This window comes from Parus major, chromosome 3 (assembly GCF_001522545.3).
Source record: "Parus major isolate Abel chromosome 3, Parus_major1.1, whole genome shotgun sequence".
NCBI lineage: Eukaryota > Metazoa > Chordata > Aves > Passeriformes > Paridae > Parus > Parus major.
The window spans coordinates 59,075,915-59,101,573 of NC_031770.1; the positions used below are offsets into that span (position 1 = coordinate 59,075,915).

The 25,659-nt window shown below is 36.6% G+C and overlaps 1 protein-coding gene across 22 annotated transcripts in view; it reads left to right on the plus strand.

Annotated features, from left to right (window-relative positions):
* Positions 1–25,659, plus strand: part of EPB41L2 (erythrocyte membrane protein band 4.1 like 2) — a 112,191-nt gene that overhangs the window by 84,062 nt on the left and 2,470 nt on the right. For 2 of the 22 annotated variants that reach the window (XM_015621479.2, XM_033512783.1), the window contains exons 12-23: positions 348–520; positions 1,919–2,100; positions 6,434–6,496; positions 9,275–9,421; positions 10,771–10,875; positions 13,657–13,800; positions 14,733–14,786; positions 14,989–15,549; positions 17,389–17,511; positions 17,996–18,094; positions 20,140–20,220; positions 22,796–22,934. In XM_015621479.2, coding sequence (XP_015476965.1) covers positions 348–520; positions 1,919–2,100; positions 6,434–6,496; positions 9,275–9,421; positions 10,771–10,875; positions 13,657–13,800; positions 14,733–14,786; positions 14,989–15,549; positions 17,389–17,511; positions 17,996–18,094; positions 20,140–20,220; positions 22,796–22,903 — 1,840 coding nt within the window. In that variant the 3' untranslated portion in view covers positions 22,904–22,934. Of the gene's footprint in view, positions 1–347; positions 521–1,918; positions 2,101–3,607; positions 6,064–6,178; positions 6,212–6,433; positions 6,497–9,274; positions 9,422–10,770; positions 10,876–13,656; positions 13,801–14,732; positions 14,787–14,988; positions 15,550–17,388; positions 17,512–17,995; positions 18,095–20,139; positions 20,221–22,795; positions 22,935–25,659 lie in introns of those variants that run through there. The other 20 variants (XM_033512785.1, XM_033512784.1, XM_033512797.1 and 17 more) reach the window with 20 other exon arrangements.

Sequence of the window (25,659 nt, forward strand, 5' to 3'; positions counted from 1 at the left end):
GGCATTCCAAGGAGAGATCTGAGAGGTATTCTACATGACCTATAATGGCTTCAGCTTTCTACAAAAAATTAAAATTTAACCAAGGTAGCACCAAAAGATAGGAGTCCCAGATGCTTAGTCATACTGTGGAAAAATGTGATGGTTATCAGCATCACTTTGACTCCAACTACAAACAATAAATAACATGTATTGTTTTAAAGGTCTTTGGAGAGCTTACAGTAGAATCCTTTGTTGGAGAGCACAGATTACACACTGTGAACTGAAGTACAATAAGTAGCTTCAAATTACCTCATTAAATACTTAAAATAAAACCTTTTAAAATTACTTTTCTTGTATTTCCCTTTTAGACTTTTATCACCAGAACAGCCTCCAAAAGCAAAGTTTCTGACCTTGGGTTCCAAGTTCCGCTACAGCGGCCGTACGCAGGCGCAGACACGGCAGGCCAGCAACCTCATAGACAGACCAGCTCCGTACTTCGAACGCACTTCCAGCAAACGGGTTTCCAGGAGCCTTGATGGAGGTATGAAATCCAACTTGTTTTTTCTGTGTTGTATTTACATTATGTGCTGTCACTCTGACCTGACCAATTTTTAGAAATGTTAACATTACCGATGGCCAGAAGGTCGTTTGACAGATTTATGAATTTCAATATCTAATGCCGCTTTAAGTATTTGTTAGTGTTAGGTGACCTAAATATTGAGTTCACTCACTGCCTGAATGGTATGGCACTGCTGTGAATATATGGAGTTGGATTTGTAGCATCTGTGTACATTACTCATACCTTTTTTAAGGCATAGGCTATATGAATATATAGCCTATAGACTATAGGCTATATAAAATTGTTTGGTCAGTGGCATCTTCTGGGATCTGGGTTGGCCTCAGTGTCTCTAAACAGAAAAGGCTGAATGAGTTGTTATGTAGAATTTTCCATCATTTTCTTCAGTATATTGCTATCCTGGTATATTTATTCAGCACTTTAGTGTTTAGTTAAAAACGTTTACGTTGACTTTGAATAGCTTAAGGGTTTTACTGTCATTACTGGTATTTGGTCTTTTTGAGCAGAAATATCTTCTGGCTTGGAAATAGGCACTCTTTCCAAAGGCAGGTATGGCAGCACTATGTGCGAGAGATGTAAAAGCTCATGTCTTACTCAAAATCACTTCTGCAATAATATATAATAGAAAAACACTTCAGCAAAATAACATGAAGCTTGACTTAGATTCAGGCATGCACAACTTCACTGGAGTAAAAGTGAGGTATGACAGTGATGTGAGTTTAGCTACAATTGAGCTGTACTAACAACAGTTAGTCCTGCTATGCTGAGTCAAATAAGAGAATTTAAAGCCTTTCACTCTCTTGTGCTTTGACTGCATTCAAGTATACATGCTTAGTATTTCCCCCTTCCATTTTTTGCAAGCATATAGGGAGGAAAGTTCTTACTTTCACTGAGCTGTTTGTGCAGTTTTGCTAAGGTTCCAGTGAAAAATACTGTGACAGTTATATGTATAGCTATTTCTGGATCACATTAGTCCTCTCAAATAGTGAATTTTCTCAAAATGCTCTTTAATATTTCTCCCTCTTTTTTTAATGGTGATTTACATACCCAAAAGAACAATACCTTCAATTTATCTTCCAAGACTAATAAAGAAGTTGATAAGTACTTGTCTGATACTATGTGGGTCTTTTCCATATGTAATAAGTGCAAGTTTTATTACAGGGGTGCCCTGCTGTTCATACCAGTGCAGTGGGAATGACAGACTTTTTGTAAAGCCAAGAAGCTGAAAAACACTGTATCAATCAGCAACTAGCTTGTATTGCTTATTGCTGATGTAATCATAAAGTGCTTTTCCTAATAAGATTTAAAACAAAAATGATTCAGCTTATCCAAATGAACCAAAATTATTTTGCTCTCTAATAGCTCCCATGGGTATTTCAGACCGAAGTCTTCTAAGAGATTTCTCTGCTACTGGAGGGCAGGCTGCTGGAGATAAAATCATTGATCTTGAAGCTGCTGGTCAGGCCAAGTTAAAAGAAGGTGGCAGAGAAGATGATGAAAGTCCACTCAAAACTCCACAATTAGAGTTGACTCAGGATGGAAAGGTATGTCTGACTTTCATACCAAAATTATTTATTCATGTGATGTGTGTTTCCATGTGTAGTCCTTTAGTGTCTATCAGTTCTGAGTATCGTACAGAATACTATATTAAAATATTAAAGGAAAATTGTCAAATGCTTTCTGTGTGTTTAACTTACTGTAAGCATATGTAAGGTAAAGAGAATACAAACTTCTAAATGGCACTGAGTTAGAGTTTCTTTTATTGCTGTAAATCTAATTTAAATGCTCAATAAGCTTGCATGAGTTCTTGAAAAAATGTTTCAAAGGGTAAATAATTGTTCAAACTGGAATAAAAATGTTATTATACCATGGTTGTGTACACTTTACAAAGTTGGATATATGATTGAGTTTAATTACCGTAGGTAATAATTTTGTTTTAGTAGCCATTGCAGAATTATTTCATCCTTTAAAAACTTGTACATTGACTAAGGTATAGATTTCTGTGAAAAGTTAAGTACTGTGATCTGTTTCTGTTGCAAATGTTTGCTTGTCTTGTTTGCTTGAGCTACTGGGGGAATAGGTAAAAAAATTTATACTTTGTATGATGCAATGTGAAAATTTCCTCCTAAAGTGCCATGTAAAATTTGCTGCTCTTTCTCTCTTGGAGAGCATTTCTACTTCAGCAATTCTCCACAACTTAGTTAAATATTTAAAGAGTAATTTTTTCCTCAAACATTTTTGCAAGTTAGCTACCCATTTTATTCTTAATGAGTCTGCTGAGTTTTTCTGTGCAGTTCATATGTTCCAACTCCATTCAAGTGTAGAAAGAGAACAAATACCACAGCTGCATATTTATTTTTTTTTTGTTTGCTAGCAAGTTGAAATAATTTTGAAACAGATGAGAAAAAAGGGATACACAGTTTCTTTATGGGAGAAAAATGGTAAAATAAATTACCATGTTCTACCTTTCGGCTTGGTAAGATGGTGATTCTCCCTTGTTTTCAAAAATGTGGTTGATCTTTCAATATTTCAACCAAAACAGTGGAGGAGGGGAAGGCAGTATTTTGGGAATTTGTTCCAGGAAGCTGTTCAGTATGGTTTTGTTACACATGCTTATTCTGTGAACAGCTTTTTTCTTTCCCCTAGTGCACATGCTTCTTTTCCTTTCTGGTTCTCTTTAAGTCTTAGAGAAAACAGTTATAAACCCAAGAAGTGCCAGCTTGTCTTTCGTGTACTGTCCTTTGACCTTTCTGCCAAAGCTTTGAGTGTCTGTCTGCTTCCATCTGTTTTAAGTGACTATTACAGTTCAAAAGTGCACAGTTCTTTACAGCCTGAGAACAAAACATTTGTAATGGGTTCCTTTCATAATCCACTGAAGTAAACAAGTTGGATGCTTGTAAAACACAGCACAATTTTTATTTCTATTGTGTTAGTAAAGCTATCCCTTCTTCTAAGTAAAAGTTTTCACTAACTAATAATTTCTCTTTTTTCCCCTCTTCATGTGCTTCAAACTTGCATTTTTGTTGTACTTTCATTTTCCACTGTGCACAGAATTTTTTTCTTCAGCTCACTCACATACACCCATCATCACTGCCCATCCATTCTGTGTCATCCCATCTCACAAACTTGTCACCTGTCCCTGAGATCGACATGCTTTCAGATATTTCAGAGGAAGATCCCTTTGAAGAGCCCCTCCTTACCATTCCAGACATTTCAGAGTGCAATTCCATGGAACAAACATCAGATCATAATAAAACTAGAACAGCTTCACCAGTTAATACCTTTGAATCTGTGAGACCCCTAGCTAGTCGAGGCTCCCCTGCTGTTGAGAGAAGAATCCATACAAATGACTACAAAAGCACTGAGTTGCGTGTCTCATGCAGCTTCTTCAGATGCCTTTCTTTTAGTTTCCGTTCGCTGCTTGATGAGGATGGCTATATTACTTTTCCTAGCCTTCCTGATGTTTGCATTTCTTTCCTTCCACCTGGCCTTCAGCACTATATTCCTATTACCTCTCCTTCCTTCATCCCCTCTTTTCTCCTTGTCTTTGTCCTGCTTCTGTCTGCTTTCCAGTCTATTCCTTTTTCACTCACATTTTCCCTTCCTCTCGCTCTGTCCCTCTGCTACCTGGAGCCTAAGGTGACTTCCTTTAGTAGCTCTAATGGCAATGACCTGAATGACAAAGCAGAGGAAGAGGAGGTGTGTAATTTTGCTGCTTAAACGTTGACACTTGCACATTGCATTTATGCTTGTTCTCACAAGGCTTGCTCGGTTTTGCACACTTCCTAGTTTAGAGGTATGTCTGTGTATGAGCCTGTAAATACATATATAAATACACAAATGCACATGTGTATATCTGTATCTTTTTAGCATTTCTCATTTGTGAAAAACTGCCATTGTGAGATTTGTAGGTAATAGATAACTCATGGTTTTTCTGCCTAATTTCCTACAGCATGCATAATCTCATCAAATTCCACAGATACTGAGCTGCAGGTGGGACTTGCATTGTAGTTGAAAATGTTAGCGAGCATATAAATCTGAATAATGAAAGTACTGTGTGTAACAATAGATATGTTATTTGATACTATTTGCAAGTTCTATTTGTGCTGTAAATTGGTTTTAAAATGCCTGTCTCCTGCATGCATTGACTGGAATGCACATCTCTGAAGTTGTTTATTTCTGAAAAATGAAATTCCTAAAAGCTGAATTCAGAAAACTTGCGAATACTTTCAAATCAGTGTTTTGTTGTTCCAAATTTCAGATGTTTCAGCTCTACAAGGGTGTGTGCAAAGCTGAGTCTGACCGAGTCACTTTCTTTTTTTACATGCTTTGATGAATCTCTAGCAGCAGTTGAGACTGATTTCATTCCTTAGCTGGGATTGCAAGTTGTGTCAGACTATATCACTGAAGTCTGAGCATTCTTTGGAATACACTGCTAAAATGCACAGAAGCCTCAGTCACACCAGCATGTTGCTCTGATCATCTGGAATGGCTGACAAAATGCCTCCTTTCCTTATGTCTACTGCACATGTTACAGCAATACCACTGGAAAAATGTCTTCTATTTTCATCCTCAAAGAAAATATTAAACCAGTTGTAGAATCAGAATGGAGGAGGATCTGTTTAATGTTACATTTAACAAAGTTTGCTTTGTACATATTAAAGATGTGGTAAATATGACACAATGTCATCATAATACCAGTCTAAGTATAAAATAATGAAAAACATGGCTTCAAGATTTTCTCAATTTTTCTGTAGCCTAATTCAATTAGTAATTTGTAGTGTAGTTACTGAAAATGGAACCCCAGATGAGTCAGAAATTAATAAAAACCTTTTATGTATGACATCATTCACACAGAATCCAAAATGCAACGGTATGAGCAGTAAATCCATCTTCAAATTTATGGACTTGCACAGTGTTGACTTGTAAATGCATCTTTTCCTAAGGTTACCAGTTGATATTTGTACATGTGGTAAGACAACCAGGAAGTGGTTCACTTTTTAAAGAATGCTGTTCCTTAAGACATTCTGAATACTTGGAGATGAGATATGAAGATTAGCTACAGAAAATTACTGACAGAATGAATTGCAGTTTAAGAATAAATATATTCACTTAACAAGGGGTGGGTGTGTGTATGTGCAAATAGTTCATCCCAAGACAACATTCCTAAAATTTAAGACTGGTTGTAAATGCAGTGTTTAAGTGTTTGACTTGAACCCTAAACTCTTTTCCCAAAACAACTCCTGGATTAGATTCCATTTTCCCATCAATTTGTTGCAGAATTTAAATCACTTACCATAGAAATTATGCATATCATTTTTGTTTGTTACTCATTCTTAAATTTTCACCTGGAAAACAATAAAAAGTGCAGCAAGAAAGGGACACAGTGTGCAACTTCCATTTTTCATGCCACTTATGCCAAAAATTACTTCAGCCATTCTACAACAATGTAGGTGCAAGAAGACCCAAGTCACTTAATTTCGACATCTGGGGCCGAAACAGTAAAGGTCTGTAAAATCCAGCACACTTTGCAGCATTTACAAAGAGATGAAGTCTCTGTGTTAGTCTGTAAGCCGATGTTAACACTTCCTTTTCTTGATGATTTGTCACGCGCTCACACAGGTGGAATACGAAGAGGAGGAAGCGCAGCAGAAGGTGCTTGGTTGTTCTTTTACAATTGAACCTGGCTGTGGCTGCCTGCCTTGTTAGCACCCTAAATTTTCTGTGGGTTTTGTCTGAATAGTGCCTTTTCATCTCACCATTTTATTTCCTTTGTTTAACTGTCTGGTTATAAGGATCCTTTTTTATTTACTTGCTGGTCCATTTTATGTTCTTTGTTTTGTTTTTGTTTTTTGTTTATGTGGCTCAATTTCACAGATCAGTTCCTTGAGAGTAGACGGGGAAAATATTTATGTCAGACATAGCAATTTAATGTTGGAGGTTTGTATGTAATACAAAAAGTACTCTCCATTCTCACGGGCTGCCAGGCTGCATGGGATGGGAGGTCACCTGCAGGCTGTTTTGGACACACTGCATGAAGTGCATGGGGAAAACCGGCTTGGAAATGTTGCATGTTACCATTCTAGTTTCTGAGTTTAAACAAAAAACAAACAAATGCAAAATACCCTCAGCCAATCCTCAGCTTGAACACTGAATGAAAATTTGTGTACTTTTGCTAAATGTTTTCAAGGTGGCAACTGGGAATAATAGCCCTATTTAGAGCAGACACATGGGTGCAATTCATAATTCTAAATGGATTTTTGTACATTGCACCTCAATGTTTGCATCATCTGTTGAGTAGAGTTTCCAGCTTTTTGCCAGTTTAATCAAGTTTCCTCAAATACATTAGCTGAATAAATAGACTTAGTAAGGGGCAAGCAGTAGAAGTATAGAAAATTAATTCTGATTCTGACACTGGTTTTAGGAACATTGAGCAATGATACAAGGATCAAATATTCAAAGGGAATGTTTGGGTATCTTCTGAAATATTTATTTTTTTCCTTTTCAAATGGAAGTAAATTTTGCTTCTTGAAGGTTGGTTTTCATGGTAGATGAGCAACAGCAAAGAGCCTTGAACAGTATGTTCTCATGTAGTGCATTGTCACTGAAGTAGAGATTTTTTATTATAAGAATTTTCATATAGATTGCTAATCTCAATTATTTTATCAGAGACTGTCTGTAGTTATTATCAGTATCATTTAACTTGTGGTTAATAACTTAAGGTAATAACTGAAAATGTTTTAAAAAATCCTGCTGCTGTATATTTTATCCATCCATATGGGGCTATAAATAATTCCCTTTGTCACAAAAACACTTTTTAAAAAAAACATTGGTTTTGCTCAGTAATAGGGAGATGTGTGGATTGCAGTAACCCAACTAATGTTTTATGGCTTTTCGCAGCTTTTGATCACTATTGAAACTTTGCTTGTGTATAACTTACTGAAGCACTGAAAGTGTGCATTGCATAACTGTGCTTTGATCAAGTCCAAGAAATGTGCCTTGTGTCAAGCCAAGACAGGTCTTAAAATAATGATGGGATTGTTACGAGCTTCAGTTGCATAATAGAATGCCTTTGGCATAAGATTTTACTTCACTCAGGAAATACAAACTTTAGGGGGACGTATTTAATGTCTCATTTGTTAGTCCAGGATGAAAAGTGGTCCTGTGGCAATACAAACCTGCTGAATTGCCAGAAGGGGAGACGTTCAAATGTTCAAAATGCATGCAGGCTTATCCACAATGTTAGGAAAGAGATGTGCAGCACCAAACCCTTACTGGGGCTGAACATGCAAGTGAAAGGAAATTAGAAACTAATGAGTTTGGGGTGTGGGTTTTTCATGACTTAATGTGAAGCACCTTTGCATTGTGATCACTGTATCAATAAAAATCCTAACATAAATGGTAGATTTTGGAACATTCTGCTAAAAAGTATTTAAAATCATTGTAAAAAATCCAGATTTTTTATCTACGTAATTATTTCTGATTACATTCTTTTGACAAAACTTCCTTAATAATTATGTCTGCACTGATAATATTTCATTTCCATCTTCAGTCTTTTATTTCTTTACTAAAAATGGATCCAAGGCTGAAACTTGACTATAACTATAGAATACTACTGAAAAAATATTCTTGTGATAGCATGAGCATAAGCAACATGGTTTTGAGACCTGGAATGGTGGAAGGAGGACAAACTGTCAAAGTAGGTTGAAATCTGCTTTGCCCACCAAATCCCAGGCATTGTATTTAGAAGACAATGAATTTCCAAGAAAGCTAAGCATATACATTTTTGTCTGGCTACTAGAGCAGTTAAATTTTGGCGTAGCACCTGAACCTTACCTCTGCCTTGTAGCTGGTACAAAGTGAAAGAATACCTTGTAGTTATTTGATCCAAGGTGCTGCAGTTTGGCCTCAATGGTCATGACAAAATCTAATTGGTAAAATTGATAAAATTGGTATTCACGCTGTGTGTTGTCCCCTTTGGCACTGATCTTTGGAGGTGCAATTTAGATAATTTGTTTTGGTACTGGCATGCACAAAAACTATTCCTACTTTCCTGTCTGCTGTTCGGTTCTTAAAAGTAGAATTGGCAGGTTACAGGTTTGAAGTCTTTAAATCTGATCCTTCCAGTAAGTTTAAGCCTGCATGAAAGGCACAATGAGTTATCCCTCTGAAGCTAAGCAGGTGTTAGCTTGCTTGTATATTTGGCCTTGTGTTCACAGATGTATTTTTCATGGAGCTTGTAATAGCAGGAAAGACACATTTTTCTGCTCCTTGGGTTAAGCTATTCTTTCTTACAGCTACCTTCAGTTATGTTAGCTGTGCAGTATCCTGAAACATTTGCTTCTGTGCTTACAAATTTTAGGTGAAAGCAAACAGCTTCTGGAAATTATTATTGTTTGAAAGGGCTAGTAGTGTCATGTTTTGGATGAAAGTAGCTATTTGCTAAATAACCACATACAGCATTATTCTCCTTTGCTTTAAAATATGGAAGAAACAGTAATTTTCAGTAAGAACTTCACAACAAAAACAAAACCAGAAAATCCTGGTCCCTTATAGCCTTAAAGATTTTTATTTTGAGGCACTACAAAGGAGGTCACCATTTCAGACACAAGGCACTTCTCTTGGTTTGGTTGCTTCTATTTATTTTTTTTTTTTTCAGTTAAGTTTGCTTTTTTTGTCGTGTTTTGTCCTACTTTGTTTTATGTTGCGGGTTGCTAGGACCTGGATAAGACCCAGGACGACTTACTGAAACACCAGGCTAGCATTAGTGAGCTCAAGCGCAATTTCATGGAATCCACACCTGAACCACGCCCAAATGAGTGGGAAAAGCGGCGTATCACACCTCTGTCCCTACAGACACAAGGGGTATGTCACTGCACACACCTGTCTGCATGCCTTTCCATACAACCCTCTGTCATACAGCAAATGCAGTTTGTCCTTCAGGTTAACACTTGATTTGTCTGATATAATATTTGTTTATACTAAGTATACATTAACTTTTTTACTGTTACTATTGGACCTGACTTTAAATAATGGGTGGAATTTTATTCTTCTACATGAACAACTGAATTAGAAGAAAACAGAAGTGATGGCAGCTTTTTCCTGTATGTTAAGGATATCTTAAATTTCACTCTGATTTACATAGATTGATAGAGAGAATTTTTCAGTGACAGTAGAACTTTTCCTTCCTTTTCTATATATTTCTCTTCATAAATAGCTTGTGCATAAATACACACAGTCCTTGTTTTGTTTCAGAAGGACTTTGTGATCAGTTGATCTACAGTGTTGACTTCAGGACATATTTAATGTAGTTGTTAAATTTTACTTATCTTAATCTTTAAAAGTCTGTAAAATGAATTTATCTACTTCTTTCTACCTCTCCTTTCTGACTGAACCTTGAAACAGCAGTATGGAATACAGTTTTCCACAAATATCACCCTCAATGCATGTAGCAAAAAACCTACCCAAATTTCTCATGCTGTTGTGAAACTTTTAGTTCTACTGGGTTAATAGCTGTCTTTTTCATACAGTAGATAAGTAAATCAGTCTTTTAAATAAATCAGTTTATTGTGTTGTTGCTCCTTGTCTATCACCATGGTTCCCATTCTTCCTTCCTTAAATGTGTCCTTGTCTTGTCCCCTTAAATTCTTCAGCTTTCTTTTAGTCCAGAGAAAGGTGAGCTTTCAATTAAGCAGGCCTGATGCTACAGAATTATTTTTGGTAATAGGACATTATTTCAGTAAGATTTGTAAGTTATCGGAACTGTGAGTATGTGCATACAGAGAGCACAGCAACATCACTTCTTTATTTTGTTAATTTGTCATACTGCCAAAAAATTCCTTAAATTTGAGTGGTACCTTAATATTTCTACATATGGTGGTATAGGCACAGATAAAAATGTTGATCATGTTTTCAAACATTCATGACACAGTGATTCCTTTAATAGCTATAAATATAATTTTGCTTGTAAGTGACATTTATATAAAAGTATAGCTTAATTTTTGTTACATGGTTGTGTTTATTTTGTCTGTTGATTTCTTTCTCTTGAAGTTGAGGTCCCTGCAAATTATTTTATATCTGGTGGTTTGGTTTTTTTTTGCTCATCTAGTATGTTCTGTCACTTCCAGATGATTTGGTTTTATGTTTATGTATAGTGTATGTCTGTCTCATTGCTTGTTGATTTACACTGGTTTTATAAAATGAAAACCAAATAGAAAAAAGGAGACCACATTTTCCAAGTGAAAACACTGCCTGGGAAGGAGAAACAATGGATTTCAATGCCATGGATTGCTGGAGCAAAACCAGAGGAAACCGATAAGGTGGCTGCCCTGAAACCTGCTGCTTTTTTGCTGCATCTGCTGTGGGCTAGCTTGGTGGCTTGGGCACTTCTTTTTTTTTTTTTTTTTTTTTTTTTTTTTTTTTTTTTTTTTTTTTTTTTTTTTTTTGATGAAAATAACTTTTTAAAGCCAATACTAAAAGGAGAATGTTGAGTTGTAAACCAGGATCTCTGTGTGTATATGAGTATAGATACACATATATGTGAATGCCAGCAACATTTTTCTGACACATCAAAATAACCACAAAGTTCTGAATGGCCGCTGAAAATAACCCAGTTTTTCACTGGAAAATTACTGTATTTGATTGTGACTAGGATGACAGCAAAACATGTATTTTCATTCTATATGGAAATAATTTATTGCAGTTATTTGACACTTCACACAAGAACTTCTTCCTTGTGTGTTCATTATGTAATCATTATTTAAATCAATAATGCTGTGTAAGCAGTTTCATTTCAAAAGCAGCCTGTTCTGAACTCCTCTGCACTTCTGTACCTCTATTTTCATTAAGGAAAAGAGGGGGGTTTTGTCCCTGATAACATCTATGCAATGAAAAGCACTCCAACCAGTGGGACTAGTGGCAGTGTGGTAGTGATGATGAGTAGCAATTGTGATGTTGCTTTTTTACATTACTTTTTGTCTGTTAGGTTAATGTCAAGCTGGCAGTCCTATTTCACTAATATATGTAAATATGACGTTTGGGGAACTGTGTTTCCACCTTGAATTATTTGTTGATGGATGCCTGTTGATCCTTGCCTGTCCTTTAGGATAGCTGAATGATAGATGAGAATAAAGCAGGGATAGCACTGCTAATACTATTTTTCTTCTTTTGCTTCAGCAAAATTGCTTACAAATAATTTTCTGTGTCCTAGAAATATTGTTTTGGGTACATCTCATTTTGATCACTATACTTCTAAGTCCACCATACTCTTGCAAGTGCACAGCATCTGTGACTTAATTAAACAAAAACTGACACATTCATATATATGTTGCAAATAGGAGAAGTATTTTTGTTTTATGGATACCCACAATTTTTTTTTCTTTAATCCATATCCCATAGCTTGTAAAAATATTTCATGTTAGAGTGTATGACTATGTAACAGAAGAATTTGCCAGGAATTTAAACAGAGGCTGATACAAAATTGATTAATTCTATCTACATTTAACCCTTTCTACTAAATGCTCCAGGGAACAGGGACTACATTATCAAACTAACTGTGTGACTGGTGTTTTCATTTTAAAAGACTAGATGACCTGCAAATTTGAAGGTGGGAAAGTGCTAAAAGATGGGGGTGGTATGTGTCTGTCTAATTTTATATATAAGGGGGAGCAGGGTTAGAGAGAGATGAACACAGTCTGACCACCTACCACATAAAGATTTTTGGCTTTCCCCTGCTTTTTTTTTTTTTTTGCTTTTTTTTTTGCTTTGGGTTTTTTTGTTGTTTTTTTTGTGAACGCTTTGAGCAATCAAAAAACAAGGTACCAGAGTACAATGAAAGGAGGATCATGAACATTTTTTCCTTTTGATGTAATCTGTTAATAGATTAACGTTTCTTGGGTGGAGTAAACTAGGGAAAGATAGTAGGGGTAAGGAACACATTGCCCTAGTGGATTTTCAATATTGCATGAAGGCAGATTTAATAACTTCCAGTTAACTCTTGGCCACCATTGAAATAAACTATGAATTTTACTGTAGGGAAAAAAAAAACCAAACCCAACAAAAATCCAGGTTAGGGGTTCTTCTTCTTTTTCCTCTGTTTTTCTGCATACCATACACGTTGTAGTGTCCGTACAGCAGCATGGTGTAACCTCTGTCAGTTCATAGTTCACATACATCATACACTGAGTCCCCATGGCTGCAGTCGTGTGCATGGCACCTTGGCTTTCCTCTGGCACCTGCTTCTGGCATGATTCTCTGTAGTGCCCTTGAGGAAATGTATCTCTTGACATGTTGTCAGCGTGTGCGTTATGTCCATGTTATGTATTTGTATGTTGTTGGCTTTTTATTTTAACCACTTTTACTTCTAACTTCTTACCAGAGTTTGTAGAATGAAATCTGGAATAGAAGAATTGTAGCCTTTTCAGAGGCTTGTACCCACATGAACTTTCAAAGTTTGCTTAACCATACAGATATATAGCTGTACAGAAAACAGACCAGATTATGAACATAACTTATGCTTTAAAGCAATGTGTCCCTTTTTATGAATGTTTGAAAAATACAGGTTTTCCCACTAAAATGGGAAAAACTTTTTGAAAACAGATTTTTAATCTACCTGAATTTGCTTTAGGATATTTAAGTATTTTAAGTATATAAATATATATACCATTTATTATAAAGAAGTAAGAAATATTTTAATATTGCAGTGCTGTGGGTATGTATTCTCAGCAAATATGTCTTGACAGCCCTAAAGCTCTGATCAAGCTGGGCTTTGGAAGGTGTCAAAAATGGATTTTAAAAGGGGAAAAAAAAAAATAAAAATCCCAGTAGTAAATACGGAATTACCAGCTAAGTAAGCTGTGCTGTTTGGGAGGTCCGTGTAGATGTCGATGTGTAAATGTCGATGTGCCAGTGTCGATGTTCCGTTCCCACGGTGCGCGGTGGAGGCGCAGCCCCAGCGCTCGTCCCCCTGCCCGCGCCCCCTGCTCCTGCCGAGCCGCTGCCTTTGTCACGTCTCTCTCTTGCCAAACCTCTCCCGTTGTAGGTGGCTGCCGCTCCGTCCGCCGCTGTCTAATTCTGTCCTTTCCCTTCTCTGACCCGTCTAGAGCCTGGAAGAGGAGATAACCTCCATTTTGTTTAGTAAGGAGCGCTTCGGCGCCGGCACCAGCGGGCCCTTCGCCGCCGCCAGCCCGGGGCCAGCAGAGGGCGCTGCGGGGGAGCAGACGGGCGCCGCCGCGCCGGGGCCCCAGGTGCTGCTCGGGCGGGGGGACACGGACAGGGACGGGGACGGCTCCGGGCTGCTCCCGTCCGTCCCGGCCTGCCTTAGAGCGGCGTGCCTGCCTCAGGGCTTAACTCTGCGTCTGCAGCACGCCAGAAAACAGGGAGGAATCAGCGCTTGGCTAAGCTTGCGCTCCGTAGGTGCTGCGCTAGGTAAACAGCAGTAGGATTAAGTCACAGATGGTGTGTTGATTTTTGTGTTCCTTTCATTCGAGCTCTTAATTTTGCCGCAGACCGTTCACTAAAAGTATGTTCGATTAAAAAACCCTGACAGCTTAATACATCATTTACTGTGGGCTTTCAGGTAGCCGTTATTATTTTGTTAAGGAACAGATACTAATATAGCTGCTTTAATATCATCCTTTTGGCTCCAGACTGAGTTCTTATGGGATCTTCTTGGTAATCGTGTATTGCTCTTCTGACAACATAATACCCTAAACAGTCTTCCTCTCATTTTCTATTAAGTTGTATAAAGTAACAGACCAAAGGCAAACAACTAATAAAACCCTCCAATAACACCTTTTTTACTGTTTTTTAAATTATGGCAAACTGGTAGTCGAGCATTATTTTTTCTGTTTATTTTTCTTTAATATTATTTATTCTTAATTCCTGATTTAACTGAGAGCAATAACTCCCTCAGTAGCATCACTGCCTAGTACATTCACGCTTCTTATTTTCAAGCTTTCATAATTCAATTCTTACACCAATAATAATTTCCATAATTCTTCCCTACTTTAGATCGAATATTTTGATAAAGCGTAAGGGAACTAGCATCTTGCGGTGAATACATAGCATCTCTCTAGTATCATGTCTATACATTCTTAAAAGCTTGCTTGGAGGATATTGCACTGTTGAAAAGGGTTATGCATTGATTTTTGTCCTCTGATTGCTTTTTGTTTCACAGAGACATGCTTCCAGAGCAGAAGGGCCTTGTACTGGAGTCAGCGATGCTGATAAGGTTCTGCAGATTTTTTTCCGTGGCTAAATTTGGTTCTAACTCTTCCAATCCATCTTCATTCTTTCCTTGCTTCTTTTTTCAGTTAACCATCACAGCCATCTTTTGTCTTCCATATGACATGAACCAGCTAATTTTGTTTTCCGCATTTTAATTTATTCATATACTCTACTTTTGTTTATCCTCATCCATGTTTTTTGTGCAGAGTTCACATGAGACTCTGGACATAGTGGAGGAGAAGAAGCAGGCAGAGTTTGGGATAGAAGAAACAGTAGTCGTAGACGAAACCAACAAAGGGAAAATCCAAGTTGCCACTGATGCTGGGGAGACATGTAAGGTGGAGCACGTGTCAAAAAAGGACTCTTCATCAATGCCATCAGATAGTAGCAGCAGCAGCAGTAGTAGTGAGAGTGAGGATGAAGAGATGGGAGAATACCAGCCACATCATAGGGCAATTGAGGATGTCATCAGGGAAGAACAGGAAGAAGAGGAGCACATGAAAAAGAAAGAACATGAAGAAAATACGCAGCATGTGGAAGCCGTACCAGAAAACAGTAAACTAAATGTACCAGTTGAGCACACACAAGTTACAGCTGAAGATTTGGTCCAGGAAAATACAGTTACTGTAGCTACAGAAGAGAAGAATTTGTCAGAGCAAATTAAGCAAGATTTAGGTGAAGAAAAAGAGGAGGAACAGCTGAAACTCAATGGAGATGTGTCTCATGTTGACATTGATGTTGCACCACAATTAATTTGTTGTTCTGAGGTAAATGGTAGAACAGTATGACAACTAGATTAAGCAGAGATATTTCTTGGGGTGAAAATATGCCTGCCTTTCTTCTTCTCCTATTCCTCCACATCTTCTGGCATCCAACAAGATTCAGATCATTTGGAAGGGGAAACCATTGATGAGCAGTGAAATTCTGTCTCCTTCAGTTATGGTTTCTGACTTTTTGCTAGAACTGAGTGAAAATCACCAGTAAAGGCAAACCTTCCGAAGACTGAGATCTTTTTTTTTCTTTTATTTTATCTCCTCCGTATTTTATATGCACATACATAATGTGTATTTATTATTTACATGTTTCCAGTGTTTTAAGTCTTGTCTTGTCTATTTGTCAACTGTTTTTGACAAGTCCATGACATATAATTGTGATTGGAAAACTATTGCAAATTGAAATTAGAAAGTACCTGACACAAATTTTTGTTCCTTTTTCCCCCCCATACTCACTCACTGTTTTTCTTTACCTTTTTACCCTCCTTCAATAAAACATTACAGATTTGTAGGCTAGAATATGTATGGCTAGAAATTGCATAGGTGAGAGCACTGCACTGTTACGTGGTGAGGCTCGTATCACGGCGTTTCTGTCAAATCTTCTAGGGCAGTAGATTCTTAGGAAGCAGGCGTGGGTTCCTGTCACAACCAGTTGTTTTAAGCCAAGCAAGGTTGAAGAGTTCATTACTGGGCAAATTATAAAGAAACAGAAAGGGAAAAAATGGAAGGCAGGCATGTATGTCTTTGTCATGATCTTCTGCTGAGTTTTTCACCAGCTCAGTGGATTTTTTGTAGTTCTCTATCTGCTTTTTCTTGTAATGGTGGCAATCTTTTTTTTCTTCAGTTTTTAATCGAAGCAACTCACATTCTTTCTTTCGTTGTTTTGCAGATATATAGCTGTTCTGATTAGAGACGTGAAATAATTTGTTTACTAGACTTTTAAAATTTGCAAGCACCCCCACTTCCTAAAAGCATAGATAGTTTGGAGAAAGGGAAGGAAGGGCTGCTGTGTGTGCAAGTATGAAAGGGAGTTTGGTTTTTCCCCTAGGATTTTACCCGATGTGTGTTCAAAATCAATATAAGATGGCAGCTGATGCACCTAGGAAAATATCAAAAGGCTTTAGTTCTTAAATCTAATGAAAATCTGCTCCAATAAGATAAGTAATGAGTTCACGAGCTTACAGACCCCAGGGTAACTGCTTTGTTTGTGATATTGCAGAGAACACCACTAGTTTTCTCAAAACTGTTGAAGTATCTTTTTAGAATCTTTGTCAAAAGAAGGCATTGACTTCCAGAAAAATTTAGACTGCTTAAAATCCAGTTTTCAAAAACTTTTCTTTTCCAGAAGTAATCCATATTAAAAAGTTAAACTTCTACAGAATTTCTGGTCCTGATTTGTAGACTGAGGAGGTAATTTCCTGATACTGTTAGGTATTTTCCCAGATTAGTTCAGATTACCTCAAAGCTGTCAATTTCTTTATGCAAACTATGATTTTAATTTTTTTCATAGTGATACTTGTACACATTTTCAATAAACGTATTGTAGCTTTGTTTTAGCAGTTGATCTTTGGTATGTGCTGTTGACTGAAACACTGAACTTTGGAAAGGTTTTTAGGAGATTAGATTTTCCTACAATGTAATGGATATCCTAGAGGGCTGATGTATTAATCTTCATTTAATTTTGCTTATTTATTGCATGTTTTTTGTATGGGAAGTCAGTAAAATATTTATCTTACTGTTATCCTTTTCTTGAGCTTTTGGTTGTGTTTTCTTGGTCCACTTCCCAAAACTTCTTTTGTCTTTTGAATTTATTGTTTATTTCTTGCATCACAGCCTCCAGTAGTGAAAACAGAGATGGTAACCATTTCAGATGCCACACAGAGAACTGAAATCTCCACTAAAGAAATTCCAATTGTTCAAACAGAAACTAAAACTATCACATATGAATCTTCACAGGTACCAAGACTGGTTTGTTTGAAATCTTATTTTTATTCCAGTTATACAAATCAAAATAGATAATGTCCAAAAAATGCTTTTGAAAAGCATATCCTTTTTTCCTAGCAGATAAGATTATACTTTGGCTATGAATTAGGTAAGCAAAATGTTACAAAACTATATAAAGAAGTTCTAATTTTCTTTTTCTATATAAGGACTTAGTTGCTGCCTGCTAAAGTATAACTCACTTTAATCCAGTTTTGGAATCTTGATTAAAATATCTCATTGCTCCTGAAAGGAACATGTAACTGTGACCATGAATTCTCCACGTGAATGGGCCATAAGAATAGCCTTACCTGACTCTGTCAACTTGGATGGCTTCTATTTAGATTTCACTTGTAGATGAATTAAAGAATGCATTCAGTTAGAAAACTAGCCTTTTCTCCTGTGAAAACAACATTTTTTCAATGCCAATATACAATAATACCTTTTTTTTTTCTTATAGCTTGATGGCAATGCTGTTGGTGATACTGGTGTGCTGGTGAGTGCACAGACAATTACATCAGAGTCCATTTCTACTACCACAACTACACACATCACAAAGGTAAAATACATTTCATGTCTTTCTTAATTAAAAAAGACACCGGACCCTCAAACCTCACAATTTTACATGAAGTTTCTTGTAGATCTGCTAATTCATTGAGGAAAACTAACTTGAAATGGAAGAGATTTATTCCAGGCATGTGTGAGAGTTAAATCTTTCTGTACAGATTTTGAAGACAGAAGTCCTAATGAATAGGCAGGAATATCTGGGAATAGGACATGGAAAGGGGGAAAAATATGCTTAGTTGTTTTTCAGTAGTTCATATAGGTGTTTTTTCAGTGTTTGACAAATGAGTATGTAACTAAATTTTTACAGATTCAGTCCTGTCCTCACCCACTGATACCCTGAAGAATCTTTGCTAGCGTAACTAACTTGTCTGAGGCCCACTGGAGCCCTGCTGATGGCACCATGATGAACTGAAATAATGTTTCCCAGTCTTTGTGTTGATAATCCTTATGCTTCTAGGTTTAGGGTATATTTAAAAACAGAACATTCTGTTCTATTACTTTGCAAGCATGTTTGGGTGCTGAATCATTTCCTCTGCAATCCATGCTTGGAAAAGGAAAGGAAAAGGAAAGGAAAGCTTAGTGTTAACAGGGCATCACATCTGTTTCATGGAAAGCATGAAACATTACATGTTTCATTTGTGTGTTAGAACTACCAAAGCATAATGATGATTATTGTTATTGCTAGTTTAAGTAAATATTTGTCAAATTTTAGGCATGCCTAAACAACACAGTTTTCAGCTCCTCTTTGAACTCTTAGTTCCTTTTTCTAAGACAATCGTAGAAAGCATTGTTTAGGGTAAAGAAAAATGGAAGAGGGAAACAAAAGCATGAATTCAGGATTCCCCGCTAAGATACAGAACTTTTACAGCCTGACAGAATTGAACAATAATTCACTGCTCACAGGAGATATTTTCTAAAGACTGAAATATTCTGAAGATTGAAAGTCATATGCACAAAATGATAGTGGAAGAATAATACTGGAAAGTGAGTCACAAGAAATAAAGTACGCTTAGAATTAAAAATGCATATGTTAAAAATGCATTTGTTATAAAGCCTACTCAACAGATCCTTTTCAGACTTCAGCTCCTTTTTGGAATCATTAAGCCACCACCATTTTAGGAAAAAAAAAATCTTTATTCAATTAATTGAACCATAGTTTTGACAGGAAGTGTACATTTTCTTGTCAAGTTCACATGTCAAATAGTCTTGCTTCTTGGAAGGAACAATTAAAGAAAATGGTTTCAGTCTTGTCTTCTGAAAAATTACTGGAATTACCATGATGCAGCAGATCTGTATCTTTTTTGAATTGATGATAAGCCATCAGTAGCAAGATTGAATTTCCTAAGTTGACTTTGGATTTTACATTGCAAAGTGCTAATTACTGGTAAAGGGACCTTCCAAAGTAGTTTGAATATTCTAATTCTAAGAGTGTCTTCTTGGCTCTTCCCTATTATGGTCAGTGTATCTTTAGTAGTTTATTCTTTTCTCATACATAGGTTGATTTAAAAGGCAGATAACATTATGTATGTGAGAATTTTTTTATAAGCTTAAGTGTTTTAATCATTAGAAAAAGAAGTGAAGAAAAAAAGCACGAAACTGTTCAGCAGGGTGAAATATGTTGAAAATATCTGATGAAGGTCCTTGAAGGACAGAACTGAAAACCAGATCGCTTTTGTATTTAGTGTCATAGGATTATGACTGTGGAGAGGCCCATGATTGCTGGGTTGAAATAAGACTCCTGGACTTTCCGTGTTGCCAGATTTATATGGTGGAAGAAGCTGGAATTAGTTTGCCAAACATAGGCGCCAATAAAAGGAGTCATTTCCTATTGCTTGATTTTTATCAAGTTTAGCAATTCTTAGAAGGTGACCAACTGCATAGCTGAAAAAGAAGAGGATGGTTTAGCACTGAACACATTTACTACTAATTACAATTCAGACACTGTTGCTTCAGTGCATCAGAAGGTTGTGCTTTGTGGAAATATGGAATAATTACAGGGATGTTTTTCTGTTTGTTTGTTTTTTCTGACATCTGCAGATGGTAAAAGGTGGAGTATCAGAAACAAGAATTGAGAAGCGTATTGTCATTACTGGAGATGCAGATATTGACCATGATGAGGTTAGTATGCAAACTTAACAATTAAAGTGTGGGTTTTGTAGTCCGGTGAGATGATCTAGATGATGTTTCAGAAATCTGAAGTAAGAGAAAGGTAGAAAAATTAAATAAGTAGTTGTGTTTTGCTAGTAAGAAGCCTTTTGAATATATGTGAAAGAAAAACAGCATTTGTAAATTTGCATCACAGATCATGTGAATGGATTTTTGCTATTTTTAGAGGGATTACTTTTTTGGAAGAGACCCAGTTTATTTAGTGCAGCTTTTGTACTGGGAGGAAAAACATTACTGAAATAATCTTCTTTTGATACGCTGACCTGGATAGATGGGAGTCTCTACTGCATTGTTTCAGCAACATCTGAATGCAGCACTCATTTTGATTGAAAGCTTTGAAATACATTAGAACATTAACTACTTGAACTTAAAATCTATGTTTTTGCCAGTATTTGTAGAATTATGTGTAACAAAAGTAATTGCTGTTATTATATTTACCTTTTATCTCCCATCAGTACTAAGTCAGTATTTTATGATATCTTAGAAACTGAGGTTAAAATTACTTCTATGTGCCCAATTAATAAGGCTGAATTTTTTGCGCTACACAGGAAAATAATTGTGAAAATTCAATTCCTGTCTTTGTAGTGATGATTACATGGATGTTTTTATATCTAAGAAACTATAGTAGCAATGGCAATCAGCAGTCATTGGTTAATATAAATGGAAAAGCCTGCCTTGCGGTGAATAAATTTCTAACTTCGTGCAGGCTTCACAAATCAGCATAACAGGGCACAGTTTAACTTATGAATTGTAATATATAGAGAGTTTTCAAGGAATTTATTTTCACATTTTGATTTGTGTCCAGAAAGTGTCTTTTGGCAAGTTGAATCTCTCCTTGAAATTCGTAATTAAACGACAGGGCTGCTTAGCATCAGGCATGAATGGTTCTTTTTTGCCTTGACACACATTCAGTACACTTCAAGTGTCTGGAAAGGTCACAAAATATCTTTAGCGCACCAGACAATTCTCTGCCCTTCTTTAATTTGGGATATGTGAATAATGAAGTAAAAAATGAAATTATAAAAAAGTACAAAGTACAATTTTAATCACTGAAGTTTAAAACAGCAGTGAGCAGCTTTTAAGAGATTTAAGAAATATCTACCTTTTTTAAAGTGAGTATGGAGCTTCTGAAATGCCCAAAATACATGCTGGATGTTTTTTATTTTGTCTATTAGCTCTCTATATCATTGAAACAGTTTTCAATAGGAAAACAATATTTCAGTTTGGAGTTGCAGAATACAAATGTTGGTATTACTTGTTGTAATTTACCGGTTAGAGTCTTAGGGTTTTTTCATTTTTTATGCTTTGATTATTAAAAAACGGCAAATATCAGTATTATACCAATGCACATTGTGTCCTGCACATATTCCCTATACCAATGCACATCATGTGTCCTGTACATATTCCCTTAATAGGATTTCAAATTCAGTGTCACATAATAGTCAGGGTGCCTAATTGCTGGTATTTTCAATCTCTCTTCAGAGTTAGTTATTTCTTTTCTCAATACCTGTAGCTAGCTCAGGAAATAAGTCATTTTTCTAAATTAAGATTAACTTTTTTGTTGCATTTTATTTTTCTTGCTCCTTCTAGTATTTTGTGGGATTTTTAGTTGCATTTGGTACTAAGGTGAACAGGTGAATTGTTGCTTCTGAATATCTTCCCACGTTTTCTGTTTTTTTCTTATGTTGGGTTCCAGCAGTAATGCAGCTCACTGAAACAAGATGTGTGCTAAGATGTGGGCAAGAAAGAGAAGGTCCCAGGTGCTGTTTCACCTGTGATGATTCTGGGAATGTTCTTATTTGGTTGACTATGATATAAAGTAAAATACTACATTTCAGTTGGAAGGGATCTATGATAGTCATCTGATCCAACTGGGTATATTGGTACATCTTAAGATGATAACATTTCTTAAAATGGGCAGGGATTATAAGCAACTGAATAATATTTGCATTTACATTTCCCTGAATTAAGCTAGAGATATCTCTTAAACTAGTACAAGGAGAAAAATGGGATTCTTGTGCTGTGACATTTCTGTTAGGAGCTTATTGCAGAGTTACAGTACCATACTTAGTATACATTTTAAAGTATCTTTCTGTTTTGTTCAGGAAACTGAAGGGCACTCTTGTTTTTCTGTACTATCTTATACTCTTGCTAAGGCATTATTTGTTAGATCTTTTGCAAAAGTTGAGAAAATTCTGAGATCTAGAAATACTTTCTTTCTCTAAGATGAGCTAGGAAGTCATCTTGCTGCTTTACGGTTGTTCCTTTCTGGAAATCTCAGTATATTTTTAACATGGTCGGGTTTTTTTTGTTGGTGGCTTTTTTTGTTATTTTATTTAGGTTTTGTGTTTGGGGAGTTGGTTTGGTTTGTGGGTTGATTGGCTTTTTTTACCTTTGACTCAAGTTCAGAAATTTACAGTTCTGTAAAAATTTTAAACCAAATTTTCCAAAGGTACTCTCCTATTCCCTAGCTCCACATGAATGTCCTTTTGGTCTCCTTAAGTCCTTATTTCAAATACATTTGCAGGCCCTGGCACAGGCAATCAAAGAAGCCAAAGAACAGCACCCTGATATGTCTGTGACAAGAGTGGTGGTGCACAAAGAAACTGAACTTGCTGAGGAAGATGAAGACTAAAATGGAAAATGCCCTCAAGCAAATACTTCAGGTAAGCTTGTGTATATAATTAACACAGGAAAACGTGGCATCAGCTTTCTGTTGCATTCATGTCTTTTCATCTGAAATATATGGGTCATCTTTAAGATAGGCATTCACAGAAGGGTGAGTTGAAACAGGTGCTAATAGAAGACTATTAGTGTAAGAATGTTTATCTTGGGTCTAATCTGACATTAATTTCAGTTGCAAATGTTCCCTACATAAATCACCCAGTTTTGTCACAGGACTCTCATGGCATTTTCTACAATGTTTGGTCAAGTTATTATAGTTTATATTGAAGTGAGTTTGGGCTATTTCTGCAAAATATGAACGATGTCACACTTTTCCATTAACCTGCACAATTATAGTTCTTGCCTAACATCTTGCTTGTTTAGTGAGAAGACTGTGTAGTTTCCAGTAGTGAAAGGACACACTTGGACATTTGAGTTTAATCAGATAATCCTTAATCTTAAGCACACTGAAATTTTTGGCCTTTTATCACTTTCCCAGGCAAGAAGGTAAATGTATTGGAAGCTCGAGTTTCAAAGCCTTTTATCAGTTGAAAAAGCTGATTGAAGTCTTGTTAGTTTATTAGACCCTCTGCTCTAGGTTGAGGAAAAAAAAAAGAAGGAAAAAACCACAGTGCAGTTTTCCTTCATGTATTAAATAGGAAGATCAGGATGAACACTGAATAAATCTGCTCTTGCACTCATTATAGGCTAATGTCTTAATGCTCGGTGACCATTTGGGGGTGTAAAGCTTCAGATTTCCTGTGCTTGTCATGCTGCTGGTATGAGACTCATGCTTCAGGTTTTTTCAAACTTGATGGTTTTGTTAATGGTAGACTCAGATTCAAGAAAAAGGTTTTGTTACTGGTTAAATGGTTATATCGGTGGGAGAGATTTATAAAGAAATGACATTTAAAAACCAGTGGTTTAAGCCTTCATTAGGAGATCTCTGATTTTTTACTGACCGGCCTCTGTATTTAGCTAGAAAAGCAGCACTATTATTGGAACATCTCAAGAAAGAAAATTATTGTAGTACAGCTTCAGTCTTTTACTATGCACTTTGATCAATGTTGATGTACGGGGAGACAAGGTAAAATAAATACATTTTATATATTTTAAAGAAATGAGAATCGTCATGATTCTTATTTCCCTGGTTCAGTATTTCAAACAATGGTGGTTGTGGCCCATGGACAAGAGATTTCTGTGTCCTGTGCAGGCTGGCATTCCATTAGTATTGAACAAAATTCTTTACCCAAGGAAACTACCCATTGTAAATTTCAGCCTGCAGCTTTAGCTGAGGTGAACACAGCCATGAAGTGCCAGGAATATATGAAAAGTGAGATACTGACTTGATTTCAAATGTGATGTAAGCTATTAGAGGGGAGGGTATTTTTCACATAATCCTGATAATTTGTCATGTAAAAAGGATCCATTTTATTGCTGTGCTTGAATTTCCTAAAAGCTGGAGATTTGACTGTTGAGTATCACTTCTGGGGTCCAGAAGAGAAAAGATTCAGGGATCAGTTGAGGGGATATGAAGTGGATCTATCGAATGCTGTTCCATGGAGCATGACCTTTATCAAGGAATTGGACTCTTCCTGTGCCAGTCTGATCACAGATGCATATTTTCAGCTGAAAGACATAGACCAAAGCCTTCGTTTATTTCATCTACATATGGGTATCTTTTCTTAAATCAGGATAGTAGTGGCGGTGCCTGTGTGTGGCCGAGGGAGTGCTAATATCCATTGCCAGCTGTTGACATGGATATGGTCAGTTAAGAGGCTGCCCATGGTGGGGTATTGGGGTGAGAGTTTTTCTTATCTGCTGGCAGAATTGTTGGATCTCATCTCTGTATGCATAACTCTCCTGAGAGGTTGTCCTGAACTCCTGCTGTGTGCAGTACTGCATAGAGCAGCAATGCTGAATGCCATGGAGAATACAAGGATGAGAGTAGGATGGCTTGCCCTCTGCCTGCAGGCAGGAAGTTTATCCATCTTCTCTGTCAAAGTGCTTCCAATTGCCCTTCCTGACCTCATACAGGTTGCACTAGAACTATGGTGTTTATTTTGGTCATGTGTGTTTACACAGGATTTTCTGCCTAGTTTTCCTCTGAGCTTTTCAGCATGTAAGTTTACATAATTTTTTAGGGTGTAAAACACAGTAGAACTAAGTTTGGGTTGCCTCCAGAAAATGTCTTCAGATTTGGTCAGATTATTGTGTGTTTGAAAAAGAAAATAATAATTTTTGTTCATAAATGTACAAGCCAGGAGAAAACATTTGTAGCGTTAATACGTTTAAAAATTATTTTCACCTTAGATAATGCTAGAAACCAAAAGAAACCAATGCAGGTGGGGTTGCTTGTGAGGGACATTTGGGGAAATGACCCAAAAATAAGAATTGCTGCATAAATGTCTGTTTTTATATTGTACCTTTATTTCAGTGTTCAGTTAGGTATGTTTCCTGGCTTTGTTGCTTAGTGACACTGAAAATGAGTATAACGTGTATGCTCCAACTTTGGTTTGAAAGCACAGGAGAGGACAGAGAACTGTACTGAACTGTGAGAAAGGAGGGTGTTGATGAGTCCCCACATGACTCATAAATGTTGTAGAAGGCCTGGAAAAATGCACATCACTTTTGTGAGAGCTGTTTGCAGTAAGGAGAATGCCTGTGCTCTGGGTGATTTCACTGGTCCCTTGGTACACAGCAACATTAAACATGCACACTCAAACC